The following is a 17,119-nucleotide window of genomic DNA, read 5'->3' as shown; positions in this document are numbered from 1 at the left end:
CCTTAAAGTAGGAGCTGGGATTTTAGTCTTCAGAGATTCATAACAGAGGGCACCCTGGTCTGGGGCAGCGATATAAGCAAAGATGAGGGGTTGGGAACCAGAGTTTCCAGTTTATCAAGAATTGCGTGAATGGAAGACAGCAGAGGGAAATGGGCTTGGAAGATAGGTGGAGCTAGATGGTGATGGACTTTGAATGCCACCCTTAGGGGTTTTCACTTTATTCCTGGGCCAGGGGTCTTCAACCAGGGGTCTGTGAGATGCCTAAAATGATACACAGCAGTTTTTGGTATTTTCCCGTTTTTCTGTTAAGACTCTCAATTGCAAGTGACAGAAAACCTGGTCCCGGTTAGTTTAACACGCTGGGTTCCTGTCAGTTTTTCAATTAGGCGTGGCTGGGTCCAGGTTCTCGACAGCTATCACTGTTTCTGTTTTCCCCACCTCTTGCGTTTTTCTTGTTTGGGTGTTGGTGCCATCCTCCACCTGAGGATGAGATGGCTTCAGGGATCCTGGACATTAAATCACTTCATGTCCAGTCCAGTGGGAAAGAGAGAGACCACTTGCCCCAAATCTCACCTGTATTGGGTCTCTTGGGCTCGTGCTGGCCTGGTGTCCGGGTCTGAATTCCGCATGTCGTGACAGGAATAGGAAACCCTGATAGTGGGGGACGGGGGCGGGGGGGGGGGGTATGGATGCCAGAATGAAGCCCCCAGGCTGCTCTTGGAAGGCAGGTAAATATACAATGGGATGGTCAGAAACCACCCCCTGTCCACTACCAAGCTTTGCTCACATTTTCCCTTTCATTGGTGGAGCGTGGTGTATTATGCATAGCTTTTCCTGGGTTCTCCAAGGGAACCATTCAGGATGTTGAGCAGGGGTGTGAGATCTGACGAAAAGCCTCCTGAGGGTGGGACAGGGCGGGCTGGGTGGAAGATGCCTGGATCTCCCGGAGAGAGGGAGAGGTCAAGGGTGTGACACTGCCCATCCGTCTGGGGCCGGGTGGAGGGCGTTGGACGCCAGGTGGGGAGAGCAGTGAGCTCAGCGTGGCTGTGGGCAGGCCCATTTCTCATCGCTCCTCTCTGGGAGCATTTCCTCTTTCCAGAGTTGTGACTTGTGGGGAAGGAAAATAGCAGCTCCCTCCCGGTGCCAAAAGCAACATTTTCTTTCCTCAAAGGTTGATTATAAGTCACGGACATTCATCTTTGTAATTTTTCACCTGCTTATGTTGGTAATGAGATTAGTGATTATATACACAGGGTCAGCTCTCGCTCAGCCTGTAAGGAGCTTTTTATTCATTTCCTTTTTTTTTTTCTTTTTTTTCTTTTTTTTAAAGGGAGGAGAGGGTAGGGAGGGGAAACTACCCTGGCTGTTCTATTTGAAGGATGATTTTTCACAGTGTTTTCATGAGCTCACCCCTTTGGCCATCCCCAAGGGCCAGTGAGCATGTGAGGACACGAGGCTCCCTGCCCCTCTTTATGGCCCCCCCGGGGCCCTGATGTTCCTCAGCACTCTGCACCCAGCTCAGAGATGCGGTGTCCCCCTGCACGCTGTCCCCAGCTCCTCCCACCTCCTTGGGGATTTCAGGCCACTGACCTGTGCCTTCAGCCTTGCCTGGCTGTCCGCTGGCACACTCCCGCTGAGGCTCTCCCAGACCCCCACCTCCCGGACAAACCCTTGGCCCTGTAACCCTTCTCCTCACGGCCAGCCCTGTCTTCTTGCAAAGGACGCCAGCAATTATAAAGACTTTGGCCCACAAGGAAATGAAGGAAAATAAGACTGCAAAGACGGAAGCCAAACGTGATCACTTTTCTTTTGGTAATTTGTGACTGTTTTTCACACACCCCCCTCCCCTCCTTCCCATGTCTCTGCCAACACCCTCTCTCACTCTTGTTTTCTTTTCCTGGGCTACTATAATTGGCCCTTTTTTCTTTTCTTTAAAAAAGCTCTTTTATTGTAAAAAAGCACACATACAAAGAAAGTACATAAAAGTCAGCATACCTTTGAACAAACCCTCGTGTAACCACTACCTGGGTGAATCGAGAGGACCCCCGCCCACCCCCAGGAGCTCCTCTAGCCCTTCCCTGTCTCCCTCCCCTGACCAGGTACCCCCCCCCCCCCCACCAGACTTTTATGGTGACCATTCTAGCTTGGCTTTTCAGTTCCGCCTCCTATATTTGCATTCCCTGTATGATGTTGTTCAGATTTTACCTGGTTTTGGACCTTATAGACTGGAATCTTCCTCAGGCTCCTTGAAAAGGATGTCTGCAGTTCCCTCTTGAATTCTCAGTGTGCTGGACGCAGTGCTGGTCCCCACCACCCTGTTGGAACAGTGTCTGCTAAATGCACTAGAGGCTTCGCTGAGTTCTCTGGGGGGCACTGCACCTGGGGGACTGGTGGACCTCCTCTTCAGAGCTTCTCTCTTTTTTCAGTTTCACATCGCTTCCTCCACCTTTTCTCCTCTTGCTGCTCACCTCGCCATATCCTGCTCTCTTCTTTATTCCTTGCATATCAGCCACAGTGTGTCAGGCTGGTTCCTGCCTCAAGGCCTTTGCACATACTGTTACCTCTGCTGAGATGCCATTTCCCAGATCTTTGCGTGGCCACCACATTTTTGCCAGGCAAGTCTCAGCTGAGATGTCGCCTCTTACATGTGGTTACTCTGACCACTCTTGCCAAAGAAGGGTCCCAGTCCCTGTTCTAAACAATGCCCGTATTATCTTCTTATTTATTTGTTCCTTGTCTTTTCCCTCCACCAGGACATTGGCCCCATTTGCTGGTTTTGTTTTCTGCCACATCCCAGTACCTATAATAGGAGCTGGGAGGTAGCAAGTGTGTGATAAATATCTACAAGCTAAAGGACTCTGGCTGTATTCCCTTAGCTGGACAGACCTGGGTTCAAACCCCCATGCCACCTTTTACTGGTGATCTGACCTTCCCTGGAAACTCTGGGGCCAGGGTTTGGCATTGTGTTGGCACTGAGGAAGTGATCGTTGAATATGAACCTAGCCAGCAGCTAAAATCCCCACTAATATTTTGTGCCAAGAACAAGTTTATTTTTCTCGGTGAACTAGATGACTTCCTCTGATCAGACAAGGAGCATTGGATCATCCTTTGATTTCCCTTCTGGCCTTGGCTGCCAGGAAGCTTACTATCAAGGGGAGGTCTCAGGAACAGCCCTGGTTTCCTGTTGGGCCTTCAGTGCAATCCTTCTTTCTTTGCCTTTCTGTGCTCTCTAATAACTCACTTCCGGGCCCATAGTGCGTGCGTTTTTGCTTCTTACTGTAGTAAAATACACATACCATAAAATGGACCATCTTAGCCATTTTTTAACTGTGCAGTTTGGTGGCATTAAGTACATCCATGCTGCTGTGCAAACATCACATCTCCTGGACTTGTGTCTCTCAAACTGAAACTCTGTCCCCGTTGGACAGTTCCCCACCTCCCCCATCCCCAGCTCCTGACAGCCACCATTCTACTTTAAGTCTCTGTGAGCTTGATGACACCAGGGACCTCATATAAGTGGGATCATACAGTATTTATCCCGTCGTGCCTGCTTATTTCACTCAGTGCAATGTTCATCCGTGTTGTGACTTGTGTCAAAACTTCCTTTTTAAGGCCAAGTAGTATTCCATTGTATATAGAGACTATATTTTATTTATCCACTCATCGGTTGATGGACACCTGGCCTGCTTCTCCCGTTCGGCTGTTGTGAATAATTCTGCAATGAACGTGGATATGCAAATGCTGTTTCAGTACATTATTTCTCACCTTTCTGAGCTTGGGGTGATCTCAGACCGAATTATAAATTAAAGGTAGGTGTTGGGACACTTTGTAGGACTGTACTATTTTATCTGCCTCTGCCTGGTGTGTGTGCGTGTGTGTGTGTGTGTGTGTGTGTGTGTGTGTGTGTGTGTGTGAGACGCTGTGGCCATTGCTGGTGCCCTGTCTGGTCCCTGTCACCTGGGGGCACACTCATCCCCCAGCTGCCCCAGGTATTGGCTGCTAGTGGCTCCCACCTGCATCCTTCTCCAGATCCTCGTCCTTGGCCCACAGGTCTTGCCTCCCACTGCATGCCCGGCAAGTTATCCTTCCCCCTTTGCCCTACCGTGGCCCTTGGCTAGTGACTGACTGAGGTCCCTGAGTGGGACGAGCCCTGGGGTGCCAGTCGCACTACAAGGCTCCCCAGGGACCAGGCTGGTGCCTGACTCTAGCCAGTAGCACATCTTTGCCCAGTGTTGTCCCCTCTGTCCCTTCCCTTTCTTCCAAGAGTTGTCCCCCACTCAGTCACATGCATGAGAACCCATGTCAGGCTCTGCTTCTGGGGGTCTTCGTGAAAGACAGCTTGTAACTCCCACATTCCCCGCTGTGGTTGTATATCTTGTACTACTGAGATGCTGTCAGAATCTGTTAGGATTGACATACTGTGGCCTACTACGCCATCTGGACAGTAGGGGGATCCTTGCAAGGGGCAAAATCCCCACTGTCTGCCACTTAGAGAAGAGGTGGGTCCTAACCCAGGAGACCAGGACTTTCAGGAGGTGACCCTGGGCAGGAGGGAGCAGGAATTCCCACCTCCTCTAGGCCTCCATCCTTTGGGTGTGGACAAGAGAAGCCCGAGGCCCAGGAGGGTCCGAGGGGATAGAGAGGAACCAGGGAATCCACTGATGCCAACGGGGAATGACTGTGGACCTGCTGTGGACCAGAGACACCCTGCTGTCAGGTCCTACCTTCTGGTTTTCTTGGAAAAGTTGGGGGTCTAGTTTCAGTGCAAAGTCTTATTTTTTTTTTTTTTAAATGTTTATCTATTTATTTTGAGAGAGACAGACAGACAGACAGACAGAGAATCCCAAGCAGGCTCCACGCTCAGTGTAGAGCCTGACGTGGGGCTCAATCTTGCAACTGTGAGATCGTGACCTGAGCTGAAACCAAGAGTCAGACGCTCAACCAACCGAGCCACCCAGGTTCCCCCAAAGTGTTCTGGTTTTAAATGTTATCATTAAGTTCATTATACATTAATGACACTGAAATGTTATAACATCAGCAACTAATTTCAAAAGCACACACGGTCCCCCGAACGTGGACGGTGAGCAGACGGCTGGTTTGTGACCCTCTCTGGCTGGACTTGCGGGGGGCGGGGGAGGGGGCGCAGGGGGCATCTGTGTGGGCCGGGCTTCTGGAAGGAGCAGGGCCAGGTGGTCCTGATGACTCACATGTTTGTAACTGGTGAGTCTACAAGTGTCTTGTGTGTTTATTTCCCTTCTGTCATCCCCAGGTGCTTGAAAGTCCCATTGTTTTCATATAGCTGTCTCTTGTGTAAAAAGAGAGAACCCCCTATAAATATTTAAAAAGTTTTGAAGCCATACCAGCACCAACCTGGGCTTTTCTTTCTGTCTGGGGTTTCCTGGTAAAAATGTGGGATGCCCAGTTAAATTGGAATTTCAGATAGACGATGAATAAGATAGACAAGACATACTTGTGCTAAACAATTACGCGTTGCTTATCTGAAGTTCCACTGTGACTGCATGTCTCATGCTTTTATTTGCTGGCTTTGGCAAGCCTGCTCTTGTCGAGACCAGAAGGATCAGAGAACGGGCGAAAGGAAGCATTTCCTTATCTTGTGATTTGACGCTGTATAGAGCCAGACCCCGCTTTTGATAACGGCCCTGGCGATGAATCGGTGTCTCCCAGGGCCATCTGGGGGACACCAGGGTGGCCTGGCCGGCCCAGACCATTCTCATCTGGGCCTGCTGTGGATGGGAGCTGTAGGAGGTGCTGCAGAGATGTGTGTTTGAGTTTGGGAGCAGCAGCAGTGAGGGCAGCAGAGAGAGGAGCTTGCAGACAGAGTGAGGGAGGGTAGCTGAGGTTTGACGAGCACCCAGGGCACCTCTGACTCCGCTGTGCCAGGGACTTCCCTTCCTGATGCTGCCAGCCCCTGGAACCCTGCGAGGGGTGGTGAGAGAGCAGGCATGTTTCCACACAGTGCGCTTAGCCACCTATCTTGGGGGATGCTCCCTGGGAAGGGATCCTTCCTGAGTGTGCACCCACCCCCACCCATGAGAACCTGACCCAGGCTACATCAGAATGCCCACTGGCCCCACCCACAGCAGGTGTCTGATCAACAAAGACGGAAGCTGTGGCAGCCCAGACCGTGACTGCGACCCCCCCACCCCCCGCTGGTCCTGCCTGGAGGCCGCTCTGGGATCTCCAGTTCAGGGAGTCAAAGAGTCACCCCCCCTGAGCGGGACACACTCCCGGATGTGAGTGTCGGTGGCTTCCTGGCCTTCAGTCCCCCCTACACATCCACTGTGGCTCTTCGTTGTAGAGAGTGGCAAACGGAAACAGAAGAGACCCGAAAGGACACCAGACACCCATCACCTAGATCTCACGGTTGTGAACATTTTGCCATTTTGCTTTTGACCTTTGTTCATGCTGAAATATATTAGGGCACATTACAGACACAATGACCAAATTAAGTATTAATAAAAAAGGTGAAGTATTCATCTTTAAAAAATGCCAGCGTGTGCCAGCCATCACACCTCACAGAATGATGGGCTTCTCCTTACTCTGTCCTTGCAACCCCTCAAGTAGCTGAATGTCTTTCTCGTGTGGTTAGTTTACACCTGGGGCCGATCAGGACCCCACACAAATTGGGCTGCTCTATCTCAGGTCTGTTTCCTCTCTCTGCTTTTCCTATGTGCCGAACAGGCGGGGGACATTTGTCCCGTGGGGTGTCCCCCCTCTGGATCATCTGCTTTTCATTGCTTAGATCCCAGTGGTTCTGGTTACCTGTCCCTGCATCACCAGCGACCCCGACCCTTGGCAGAGGAAAGCAACAACAACAGCAGCATGGAATTTGCTCAGGAATTCAGGCTGCCTTGGCCCTTTATTCAGCTCCACATGGCATCAGTTGGGGACATTAGTGGTGTTCACCTGGCCTCTGGGCTGATGGGGAGCATCCAGAGTGGACTCACACGCCCAGTGCTGTGACCAGGGGGGATGGATCTTGGGCTCATGTGGTCTCGCTGGCAGGGTGGTCACACCTCTTCCCTGGTGGCCCAGTGCCCTCAGAGACCCAGGTGGAAGCTGCCGGGCCTCATCCAGGCGGCCCTGCATCCCCACTGCCATTCCCCTATGGGAGGAGTTGGGGTTCTGAGTCTCATTGGTGTTCCCAGGCCCATCCCTCAACCAGTCACAGTGGAGAGGGGATAAGCTTTGTGGATTTGGCTGAGTGTGGTCATGGGACTGTGCCCCACCCTGGAGCTGGGTGCAGGAAGGACCCCCCCACTGGACCCTCCCTGAGGCTGGTGGGGTTCCTGCTTGTAGAGCGGGCCCAGTTAGGACGTGGGATTCTTTTTGTTTATTCAGCTAGACCTCAGGCACTAATAGTTAAGTTAATTATACTCCTCAATAATAACACACTATTATCTTGGTCTCTGCAGGGTCCCGCTTTTATTTTATTGGTTGGTTTATTCCCATTATCTTTGCTCCCCACGCCATTCCATTTCCCCACTATGGCAGACATCCAGTTCTGCTCAGTGCGTTTCTGTTTGCCTGCGTTTTGCAAATGGTGTATTTTACCTTGGGCGGGTGTATTTTTACTCCGCATGAACGGTGTCGGGCTGGCTTGTGCTTTTTCTTACCTTTTCCATTTAGTGTTCTGTTTTTAAGGTCCATCCTTGTTGCTCTATGCACACCAAATCATTGACTTAGAGTTCTGTAGGGTCTTTGTGGGTGTGTGTCTGTCAGGGTCCTAGCCGGAAACGGGGTGGGGGTGGGGCTCACACGGTTTACCAGAGGAGTGGTTAATGAGGAGACCTAGAACAGAGGTGTGGGCAGGGTCGGGGCAGTTCTTGGAGTCATGGCTGTGGGTGGGGAGTCCTTGGAGCCCCAGGGCCTGCAGGGGTAGGGGAGAGGCAGCTCTCAGAACCCAGCAGGGTCACCCAACTGGAGTTGTGACCAAACCCCTGCCCTGGAGGAAAGAAGGGATGGAGATGGGGAATAGATTCCCCGCTCTCTCTCTCCTTCCCTCTGGCTGCTGTTGAAGGATGCAGGAACCTCCAGTCTGAAGAGGTCAGCCTCCCAGGTGCAGAGCAGGGTGGATAAGGGTAGGGGAGTGGATCTAGGGACAGGTAACTGGCACAGTGGCCCGCACCTGCTGTGGTATCCCCACCAACCACGGGATGAATACCCGGTGACGACCGTGGGCCTGTGGACCTGCTGCAGATTTCTTTAGATGGTTTGCTGGCGGCAGAACACTGCAAGACCGCAGTGCGTGCCCACGTGGGCCTGATGGCATGTAGGTCACTCTCCAGGGTGTCTGCTCCAGTGGTCACTTAGGCCAACTAGATTATAATAATAACGATTTTCTTGTTACTAATGTGCAAACACTTGCCAGCTTTGCCAGTCTGATCTGTGAGTTTTGCTTTGCATTTCCCTGGCCCTTAATAAGTTCCCACCTTGGGAGTGTGTGACCCAGCCTGCAGGCACTGGGCAGCCTGGCTCTAGGCTCTTTGTTTGTGACCACAGTCTGGCTGCTGGGGCTCCCCCCTGCAGGGAGGTCAGGCTCCCTTTCTCAGCCCCTCGTCTTGTGGCTCTTCTTTTTAGATTGGAGGGAGGGGGTGTCGGCAGAAGCCAGACATTAAGGGGGCCACTTGCTGTGGGGGCCGTGGGAAAACAGCAGCTGGAGTCTCCAGGAGAGACATGTTTGAATCTGAGAACCAGCAGTGTGGAGATTGTGGCCTCCTACTTCTCACCTGTGTGTTTCCAGCCCTGCTTGCCTATCTCCAGGGACAGGGGGCTCACCCCTTCCCCTAGCAGCTTGGTCCATCCTTGAACGGAGAAAAGCTTTTCACCTGTGGACCCTTCTCAAAGGTGGGCACGCAACCTTCAGACGGCACCAGGAGGCTCTGAGCAGTGTGTAGAGGGCCCCAGGCTTCCATTCTCTCAGCTGGAGATCATAGAATGACCGTGAGGTTTCCAGTTTAGGGGCAGACCTTGGGGGACCTTGAATTCAAGCACACCCAACCACATGTATGTGAGTGATGAGGCCACGGAGACTATAGGAGCTCATACCCTGTGTGATGTCTGAGGGTGGCCAGGGCTTGGTGGTTTTCAGGAAGAGTCAGAAACCTGGATTTCCTTCTCCCCCCCCCCCCCCCCCCCCCCCGTCCCTTCCCTTCCCTCCCCGCCCCTTCCCTTCCCTTCCCACCTGAATTTTCACATGAACATTTCTAATTTGTAAATGCTAGTAACTAATTTAAAACCGAAAACCCACTGTGTGGGACAAACAAAACACACTTTCGGCTAACCAGCACCTGTGGGCCCCCTGCTGTGACCTAAGGTGTGATGGAGCCTCTTCACTATATACAAATGGCTCAGAGAGGGTGAGGGCCTTGCTCAGGGTTGCACAGCAAATGAGAACACAAAGTCAGGGCCTGATGTTCTTTATGGTTCCCCTGGGCCTGGGGTGGGAGTGATGGGTGAACCCAAGATCTGGAATCACCTAGGTGTGGGCAGAATGTGACACTTGGGGGGATCAAGGGCCAGGGCACCCAGGGGGCCGAGAGGAACTAGGGGACCAGCTCGTGGGAGAAAGTGAGGTGGGGTGGGTGGAGTGTGGCAGGGCTGGCTGGGACCAAAGTTCCTCTGGTGGTGGGAATGTTTTCCCCTGGGGGATGTGTTGTTTGTGTGATTGGGGTAGAGGTGGGAAGAGGGTTTTAGTCTTGGTCTGCGACGATTTCCTTCCTTAAATGACACTGTTGACAGTGGACTCAAGGGCTGCTTTGGGGCCTTTGTGCCCCACCATCTCCAGGTAGAGGGCCATGCCCCTGGTCAGTGGGGATCACAGGCCCCGGGTCTTCCCATGGCCCATTCCTAGTCGCACGTTACGGAGCCACCCGCCTTCTGAGATGGCTTCTCAGCTCGGGTCGGGGTGGGGATGTCTGTCGGTGTCTTTGCCATCTTTTGGGCTTTCCTTGGGCTTCTCAAACTTGGCATGGCTCAAACTGGGCTGCATTCCCCCCCACCAGGCCCTCCTTTGACAGCTTTCTCTGCCTCAGGAAGCCACAGCTCCATCCTTCCAGGGGCTCAGACCAAAACCTTGGCTCATCCCAGACTCCTCTCCTGTCACACCCCATCCAGTCCATCAGCAAATCTTGTCAGTTCTACCTTCTCAGTAATTCCCCTTTCCATCATCCTCTCCTGCTTCCCCTCCCTTACCACCCTGGCTATCTCATGCCCTCTCCCTGGTCTCCCTGCTCCTGTCTAGCTCCCCTGTTCTCAACACAGCAGCCAGGTGAATTCCTTTAAGTAAAGAGTCCCATCACATGGTTCCAGACTCCAATCCAAGGCTTCCAGAAGCACTGCTTGATCTGACTGTTGTTCCCACACTCATCCTTGCTCATTTGCCGAGCTATGGTGGCCCTCTGCTGTTCCTCATCTCCCCCCTGCTGGTCCTGCCTCGGGCCCTTTGCGCTTGCTATTTGGCCAGCTGACATACAGATATGCCTTTACCACCAGAGATATTCACATGGCCATCTCCTTTGATTCATGCCTCAGCTGAAATGGCACTTCCTTGGAAAAGCCTTGCCTGACCACCCCTGTTAAAATAGGCTTTCCCACAGCCCAGTGACTTCCTGTCACATTTCCTTGCTTTCTGTCATTTATTTCTCCATTGTGCTTCTTACTGCCAGGCATTCAGTAATCTGCCAAATTGCCGTGGGTTTATTACCTGCCTCCCCACACCAGAGTGTCTGCACGGGCAGAACGGCCATGAAGCCGTCTTATGAAGCCATAACCCAGCACCAGTTCTGGTTGACTGATCAGCAGAGGCAGACCTTCTTGTTCCACCGTGCTGGGTGCTGCTGAGTTGCTGTCACTGTCCCCCTGACCCTTGAACTCCAGCCCCGCCCGCCTGCTCTGCCTGGGCGCAGCCAGGAGGCGGGCAGCACGAGGCTGCGTCTTCTAGAAACAGTGGTGGCTCTGCTCTCTGCTTCCTCTCTCCTCCCATCAGAAACTTCTAAGAAGTTATTATTATATATTTTTAGGTTTGCAATGACAAACACTTAAAATACTAGAGATGTCACTTTATTGTGTATTTCTTCCCCTTCCTGTTTTTAGAAAGCCAGCCGGTTTTAGCAAAGTGACTGCAAACAATAGCTTAGGTCGCTGCGGTGGGTGGAGAAGGAGCCCATGTCTGGGAGTGAGGGCAAGGTCAGGGCGGTTCCCACCCGGATGGCAGATCTGCCCTTGCCGGAGCAGGGAAGCGTCGACAGGGCTTGGGGCCACAGCGTGTTGGGGTCAGCTGCTCTCAGGTCACACGGCTTCGCAGAGAAAGGGCTGAGTGGAGTTGGGGAGGGCGGGGAGAGTGACGGGCATATCCTAGGGCAGATGGGAGGTGAGGCTGGAGGTGGGGGAGGTCTAGGGAAATGAGGAGAAGAGGGCAGAGGGTAGAGAGCTGTTCTGGGGGCGAGTGGACAGGTCTTGTGGGGGTGGGTGGTGTGAAGGACAGAATTTTCGGGGATAATTCTGGGAATGGTGGTGACATTTGCTGAGGCAGCTGAGGACATTGGCAGGAACCTCTCCTGTGGCTAAGCTTGTAGTCCAAGGAGGTCTGTTGGGGGGTGTTCCTGAGCCCTGGGGTCTGAGGGCTGCAGTCGGGGTGGGGTGGCTCGGCTGGCTGGTTGTGGGGGGGGCTTGTTGCTGCTCAGCGTCTGTCTGACCACATCTTCTGGCTGGCAGCCCGAGCCGCTGGGTGGATGGCTGCAGAACAGAAATCTTTTGGGTGGTCGTGTGTGTGTGTGTGTGTGTGTGTGTGTGTGTGTGTGTGTGTATGTGACTGTGGGCAGGAGGCTCCCTCTCAGGAGGCATATGTCAGAAGGCAGGTGAGGGCGGGGGGGTCAGCGGCCCCGAGTTGGGGCCGTGTTGGCGACGGGACGTCAGCACCTGTGGCACCTGAGCGACTGTGGATGCCCCCATCTGTGCGTCTGAGCAGTCGCGACCGGGAGCGTGTGCGTGGGTGTGCCGTGTTCCAGGGGCACACACGCCTGCGTGAAGGTGACCGAGGCTCCGTCCACCTGTGTGCTGACGGGTGTTCCTTCTGCTCCCCCCAGGGCCTCGCAGGAGAGGACGCAGTTCATCCTGAGGCAGCATCTGGACTGGCCGTGGGACCATGGCGCTGCTCTGGGAGCCCGCAGGAGCTTGGCTGGCCCTGGCCCTGGCCTTGGCCCTGGGCCCGAGCGCCGGCACGGCGGCCCCGAGGCAGGACTGCACGGGTGTCGAGTGCCCGCCGCTGGAGAACTGCATCGAGGAGGCCCTGGAGCCGGGCGCCTGCTGTGCTACCTGTGTGCAGCGGGGCTGTGCCTGTGAAGGCTACCAGTACTACGACTGCCTGCAGGGGGGCTTTGTGCGTGGCCGGGTGCCTGCCGGCCAGTCCTACTTCGTGGACTTCGGCAGCACCGAGTGTACCTGTCCGCCTGGTGGTGGCAAGATCAGCTGCCAGTTCATGCTGTGCCCGGAGCTGCCCCCCAACTGCATCGAGGCCGTGCTGGTGGCCGACAGTTGCCCGCAGTGCGGCCAGGTGGGCTGCATCCACGGCGGTCGCAAGTATGCTGCTGGCCACACGGTCCACCTCCCGCCCTGCCGGGCCTGCCACTGTCCCGACAGCGGGGGTGAGCTCATCTGCTACCAGCTCCCCGGTTGCCATGGAGGTGCCGCTGCCACCGGGAACTTCTCGGATGCTGAGGAGGGTGACCCCGAGAGGCACTACGAGGACCCCTACAGCTATGACCAGGAGGTGGCCGAGGCGGAAGCTGCAGCAGCCCTGGCGGGAGAGCTCCAGGCGGGCCCAGGGGGCCCAGCCGCTCTGGGAGGTGGCAGTCAGCCGTCCTCCGCCATCCAGGCCACCCCCTGGCCGGCCGCCCTCCCTAGGCCCACGGCGGCTGCTGCCCTGGGTCCTCCGGCCCCCGTGCAAGCCAAAGCCAGGAGAGTGACGGAGGACAGCCACGGGGCAGGGCAGGGGCAGACAGAGGAGCTGACCTTCAGGGAGCAGCCAGCAGCAGGTGGCCCCGGGGAGCTGGATGGCCAGCCCACTGAAGGCCCAGCTGGGCCTGGTCTCCCTGCCCAGGAGGACAAGGCAGAGGCTAGGGCAGGGCCTGAAGAGAACCTCATCCCGGAAGCCCAGGTCACTCCCCGCGGTGCCGGGCAAGAGGGAGCCGGGCCCATTCTGATGTCAAGCGCGGCCAGCGTCCCCCCGACGCAGTCCACACCGAGCTCTCCCGAGGGCACGACGAAGCCCAGTACCCACACCATCCTGACGACATCTCCTCGTGAGGCAGCCTGGGTCCCACCTACCCAGGAAGCGCCCAGGCAGCCGCCGGTCCTGCTCCATTCTCGGCCAGAGGAGGACACGGATCCCAACTCTGTCCATTCTGTCCCCAGAGGTAACCCTGAAGGTAAGACTCTCTTCTAGTTCCTCCAGGAGCACTCAGCCCAGGGATGGGCAGCCTTAGGGCCCCTTCAGTGCCCCAGGTCCCTGCACATTTGCCTGGGGCAGGGGAAGCTGAGTCTGTGGGGCCAGGCTAGAGGCAGCCAGCCCAGCCCCCACACTACGGGGCCGGGGACTCTAACATGATGGAGCTTTCTTCCCTGGCTTTGCTCCTGGGGATGGGGTGGGTAGGTAGGGGTGAGGTCCCCATTGCCTTAGGCACTGGGCTGCCTGCTAGGGCTGTGGTTGAGGGCTTCTTAGGCATACCTTATCAGGGCTGGAGGGTCCCTGAGGAGGGTTCTAGCTCAGGGACAGGCACGGCCCAGTGGGGTCCACAGGTGCCCTGGCAGGAAGTGGGGAGTTTTGCAGACACAGCTAATTGCTCACATCCTCCCTGACAGTAGCCTCTGGGCAGGGCTGTGTTCTCCGTCCCGCGGTGGCAGCAGAAGGGATGTGGCCTCTTGGGGCCCCTTGTGAGAACCCGGTACCAGGTCGCCACCCCTTTCGGCCAGGGGTCCTGTCTACACACCTGTCATTCTCGTCCCTGCTCCGCTCAGCACTCTGCTCTAGCTCCCACCTACTCAGAGTAGAAGCCACAACTCGCTCTCGGGCCACAGGCTCGGCAGTGTCTGTGTAACCAGTCTGGAGTGTAACCTCCTGGACCGCCTCTCCGTCACCCTTGTCTTAGTCTCTTCTGGCTGCTCTTAACAAAAATGCTACAGACGAGGGGGCTTAAACAACAAGTATTTGTTTCTCATGGTTCTGGAGGCTGGGAAGGCCGAGATCAAGGTGCCGGCAGATCTGGTGTCTGGTGAGAGCCTGCTTCCCGGTTTGCAGCTGGCTGTCTGCTCGTTATGTCCTTGCCTGGCCGATGAGGGTATATCTCACCTGAGATACACTAGAGAAGGGGCGCGTTTTCTTGCATCTCTTAGAAAGGCACTAATCCCATCCTGAGGGCTCTACCCTCATGGCCTAATTATGTCCCCAGGGATCTGTCTCCATATACCATCCCCATTAGGGTTTTAACATATGAATTTGTGGCTGGGGCTTAAACACTCAGTCCCTATGGGTCTCTCCCCCTCACCCACTCTGCACTGGCTTCCTACCCCCTGTCAGGTAACTTCTAGCCCCAGGGCCTTTGCACTTGCTCCCCCCTCTTGAAATGTTCTCCCATTCCTTCCTTCTTGTAAGCTCTCTTTTCAAGGTCACCTCCCCGGAGAGGCCTTCTTTGACCAGTTAAAAGAGCACCCCACCTTTCTCTTACCCTGCTTGAATTTCTCCTAGAAATACCTGGCATTATAGTATATAGTTTCTTTAATGTTGTCTCCCCTAGTGGAATGTTAGTACCACGAGTGAAGGGACCGCATCTGTCATCTCCTCTGCTATGCCTGAGGGCCTCCAGCAGGGCCTGCAACACTGTTGGTGCTCTGTAAACATAAGGTGAATAAAAGGGAATGGGTGGGGGCTTTCTGGCCACCCCCGTCACCCTCTCTCACCCTAGCTCCCCTTCCATCCAACAAGCACCTTATACTGACACATTCCCTCTCTTCCACCCATTTGCTCACACTGTTCCCAGCCAGCTCAGGCAGCACCTCCTCCAGGAAGCTTTTCCCTGAATCTTTATGCCTTGTCTGATCCCCTCACCACCACCCCTCCCTGGCTCCCTGGCTCACCTCTGAGGGTACCCTAGGCAGGTATCTGATGGTCTAGAGATCCCTCCCCATAGCTGAGAGTCTGCATCTCGTTCAATCCCTATTGTGTTCTGTGTAAATGTTCCTTATAAGCCTTCTTGAGGCATCCACTGTGAACAGGCCCTGGTGGGCCCTGGGGAGGCAGAAATGGACCGCTATGGCCCATGTCTGTAGGCTGGGGGCTGTGAGGGAGGGATGCCTGGGTGGTGTCTGGGAAGGTTTCTTGGAGCGGGGGGCCCGAGGGGGCCTCCCTCTCGCTCTCCCCCTGTCTCTCTTCCTCTCGAGCAAGAGGGAGAGGGAGAGAGAGAGAGAGGAGAGGGATCTGGGATTTCTGCAGCATTCCCGGATGCCCACCCTGCTGCCCACAGCTCTCAAGTACCGCGGCTCTGGTCGGACATAGACTGTGCACAGCTTGTGCCTCTGCGGCGAGGGGGTGACACTGCAGGCTTCCCCTGACCTGCAGTCAGTCTCCCCAGCCAGATGGCTCTCCTTCCAGCCCGGTCATAGCGAGTGGGGTGCAGAACTTACCCTTGCCGAGCACCCCCCGGGTGCCAGGCCCCGTTGCCGTGGTTGGATCCTTCCCACACGCCGGGGAGGTGGGCTCTTCTTGAGCACCGAGCACGTGCGGGTCAGAGAGGAGTGGCTCCAGGTCCCACAGGGGGAGTTGGTGGGCCGGACCCAGGGCAGTGGGCTTCAGGGGGGCTCCTCCTCACCCAGCCCTGAGCCTGCAGGATGTGGGGAGCCTGTGTGGGGTGGGGTGGGGTGGGGGCTGTAATGAAGTACATGTGTAGCCGGGGAGAGCTTGCAGGCCTGGCTGGAGCATGGTACATGCAGTGTGTTTGGGTTGTAGCCTCCGCCCCCACCCCTGCCTCTTGCTCCAGAGGCCTCTCTGTGGTTCTGGGCCTTTGGAATCTTGGAGACTTTCTTTGTTCTGAGGAGCCCTAGTTTGTTTTTTTTTTTTCTCTGCCCTGAGCTTTCTCAGATGGATTTTGGGGTGTGGCGTTTGAGGAGGGCTGCTTGGGGGCAGGGGCCCCTGATTGGGTGTCCCTTATCCCATCTGAGGGCTGTCCTGGCAGAGGGCCCAGCACATGGAAAGCCCAGGGATAGTCATCAGGGCATGGACAGGCGGCTGCACTTTTTGGTGTGCAAGAAAAGGAAGGTGTGGGATGCTGGGAGCTGGGGGAGCTTGGCCCTGGCCAGATAAACAAGGACCGGCCTGCCTCCCACCACCCCGTCCGTCTTTCCTCCTCGTCTCACCCAGTGTTCCCACCGTCACCCACCAATCCATGCACTCTGCTCCACTACCTGTACAACTTAGGCAGGCGGCTCGCCGTTTCCGGTCTCGTTTTCTCCATCTGTAAGCAGGAAAGTCCCTGCTTCATGGGGATGTCTTGAGGTTTCAGGGAGCTGATGCGTGCCCAGTGCTCAGCATGGAGCTTAGCGCTTGCTGAGTAGTTAAAACTGTTAGCCATGGTTCTTCCCCCCCTCTCTTCTCCAATCTACAGATGTTTTTGGAGCACGCTGTCTGTGCCAGGGGTGTGCCAGCAAACAAGGCTGGCACAGCCTCTTCCCTTCCGAGGTCTGATGGCGGAGATGGGTATTAAATGGATAAGCACACACACAGATTTCTTCGTGGTCGCAACTGAGGACACACAGCTCATGGGTGGGGGTCAGGTGCCCGACTGAGCATCCTTTGGGAAGTGGGGACGTTAGAGGCCCCTGGCTGCTGCTGTGGGGAGAGAGGACTGGGGCATCCCAAGTGATGGAGGGGCCTTCAGTGGGGAGAAGCTGGGGAGGTAGCTTTGCCCTGCTCACCAGTGGGGCTGGCTGAGAGGCGGGCCGTGGGGCCGGAAATGACCCCCAGCCATGTTGCCATGGCAGCCCTGGGGCCAGGAGAAGGAGGTTTCCAGCCATTGCCCCAGGCCCTGCTGGGGTGGGGGTCTCGTCT

The 17,119-nt window shown here is 55.5% G+C and overlaps 1 protein-coding gene across 2 annotated transcripts in view; it reads left to right on the top strand.

Annotated features, from left to right (window-relative positions):
* The window catches only part of FBLN2 (fibulin 2), an 89,451-nt gene that overhangs the window by 15,874 nt on the left and 56,458 nt on the right, over nucleotides 1-17,119 (top strand). For both annotated transcript variants that reach the window (XM_078442717.2, XM_078442716.2), the window contains exon 2: nucleotides 12,108-13,448. In XM_078442717.2, coding sequence (XP_078298843.2) covers nucleotides 12,167-13,448 — 1,282 coding nt within the window. In that variant the 5' untranslated portion in view covers nucleotides 12,108-12,166. The remainder of the gene's footprint in view (nucleotides 1-12,107; nucleotides 13,449-17,119) is intronic.

The sequence above is a fragment of the Panthera onca genome, chromosome A2, assembly GCF_046562875.1.
Source record: "Panthera onca isolate mPanOnc1 chromosome A2, mPanOnc1 haplotype 2, whole genome shotgun sequence".
NCBI classification, from domain to species: Eukaryota; Metazoa; Chordata; class Mammalia; order Carnivora; family Felidae; genus Panthera; species Panthera onca.
Note: the sequence above shows the minus strand (reverse complement) of the source record. Positions and strands in the feature narration are given on the sequence as shown.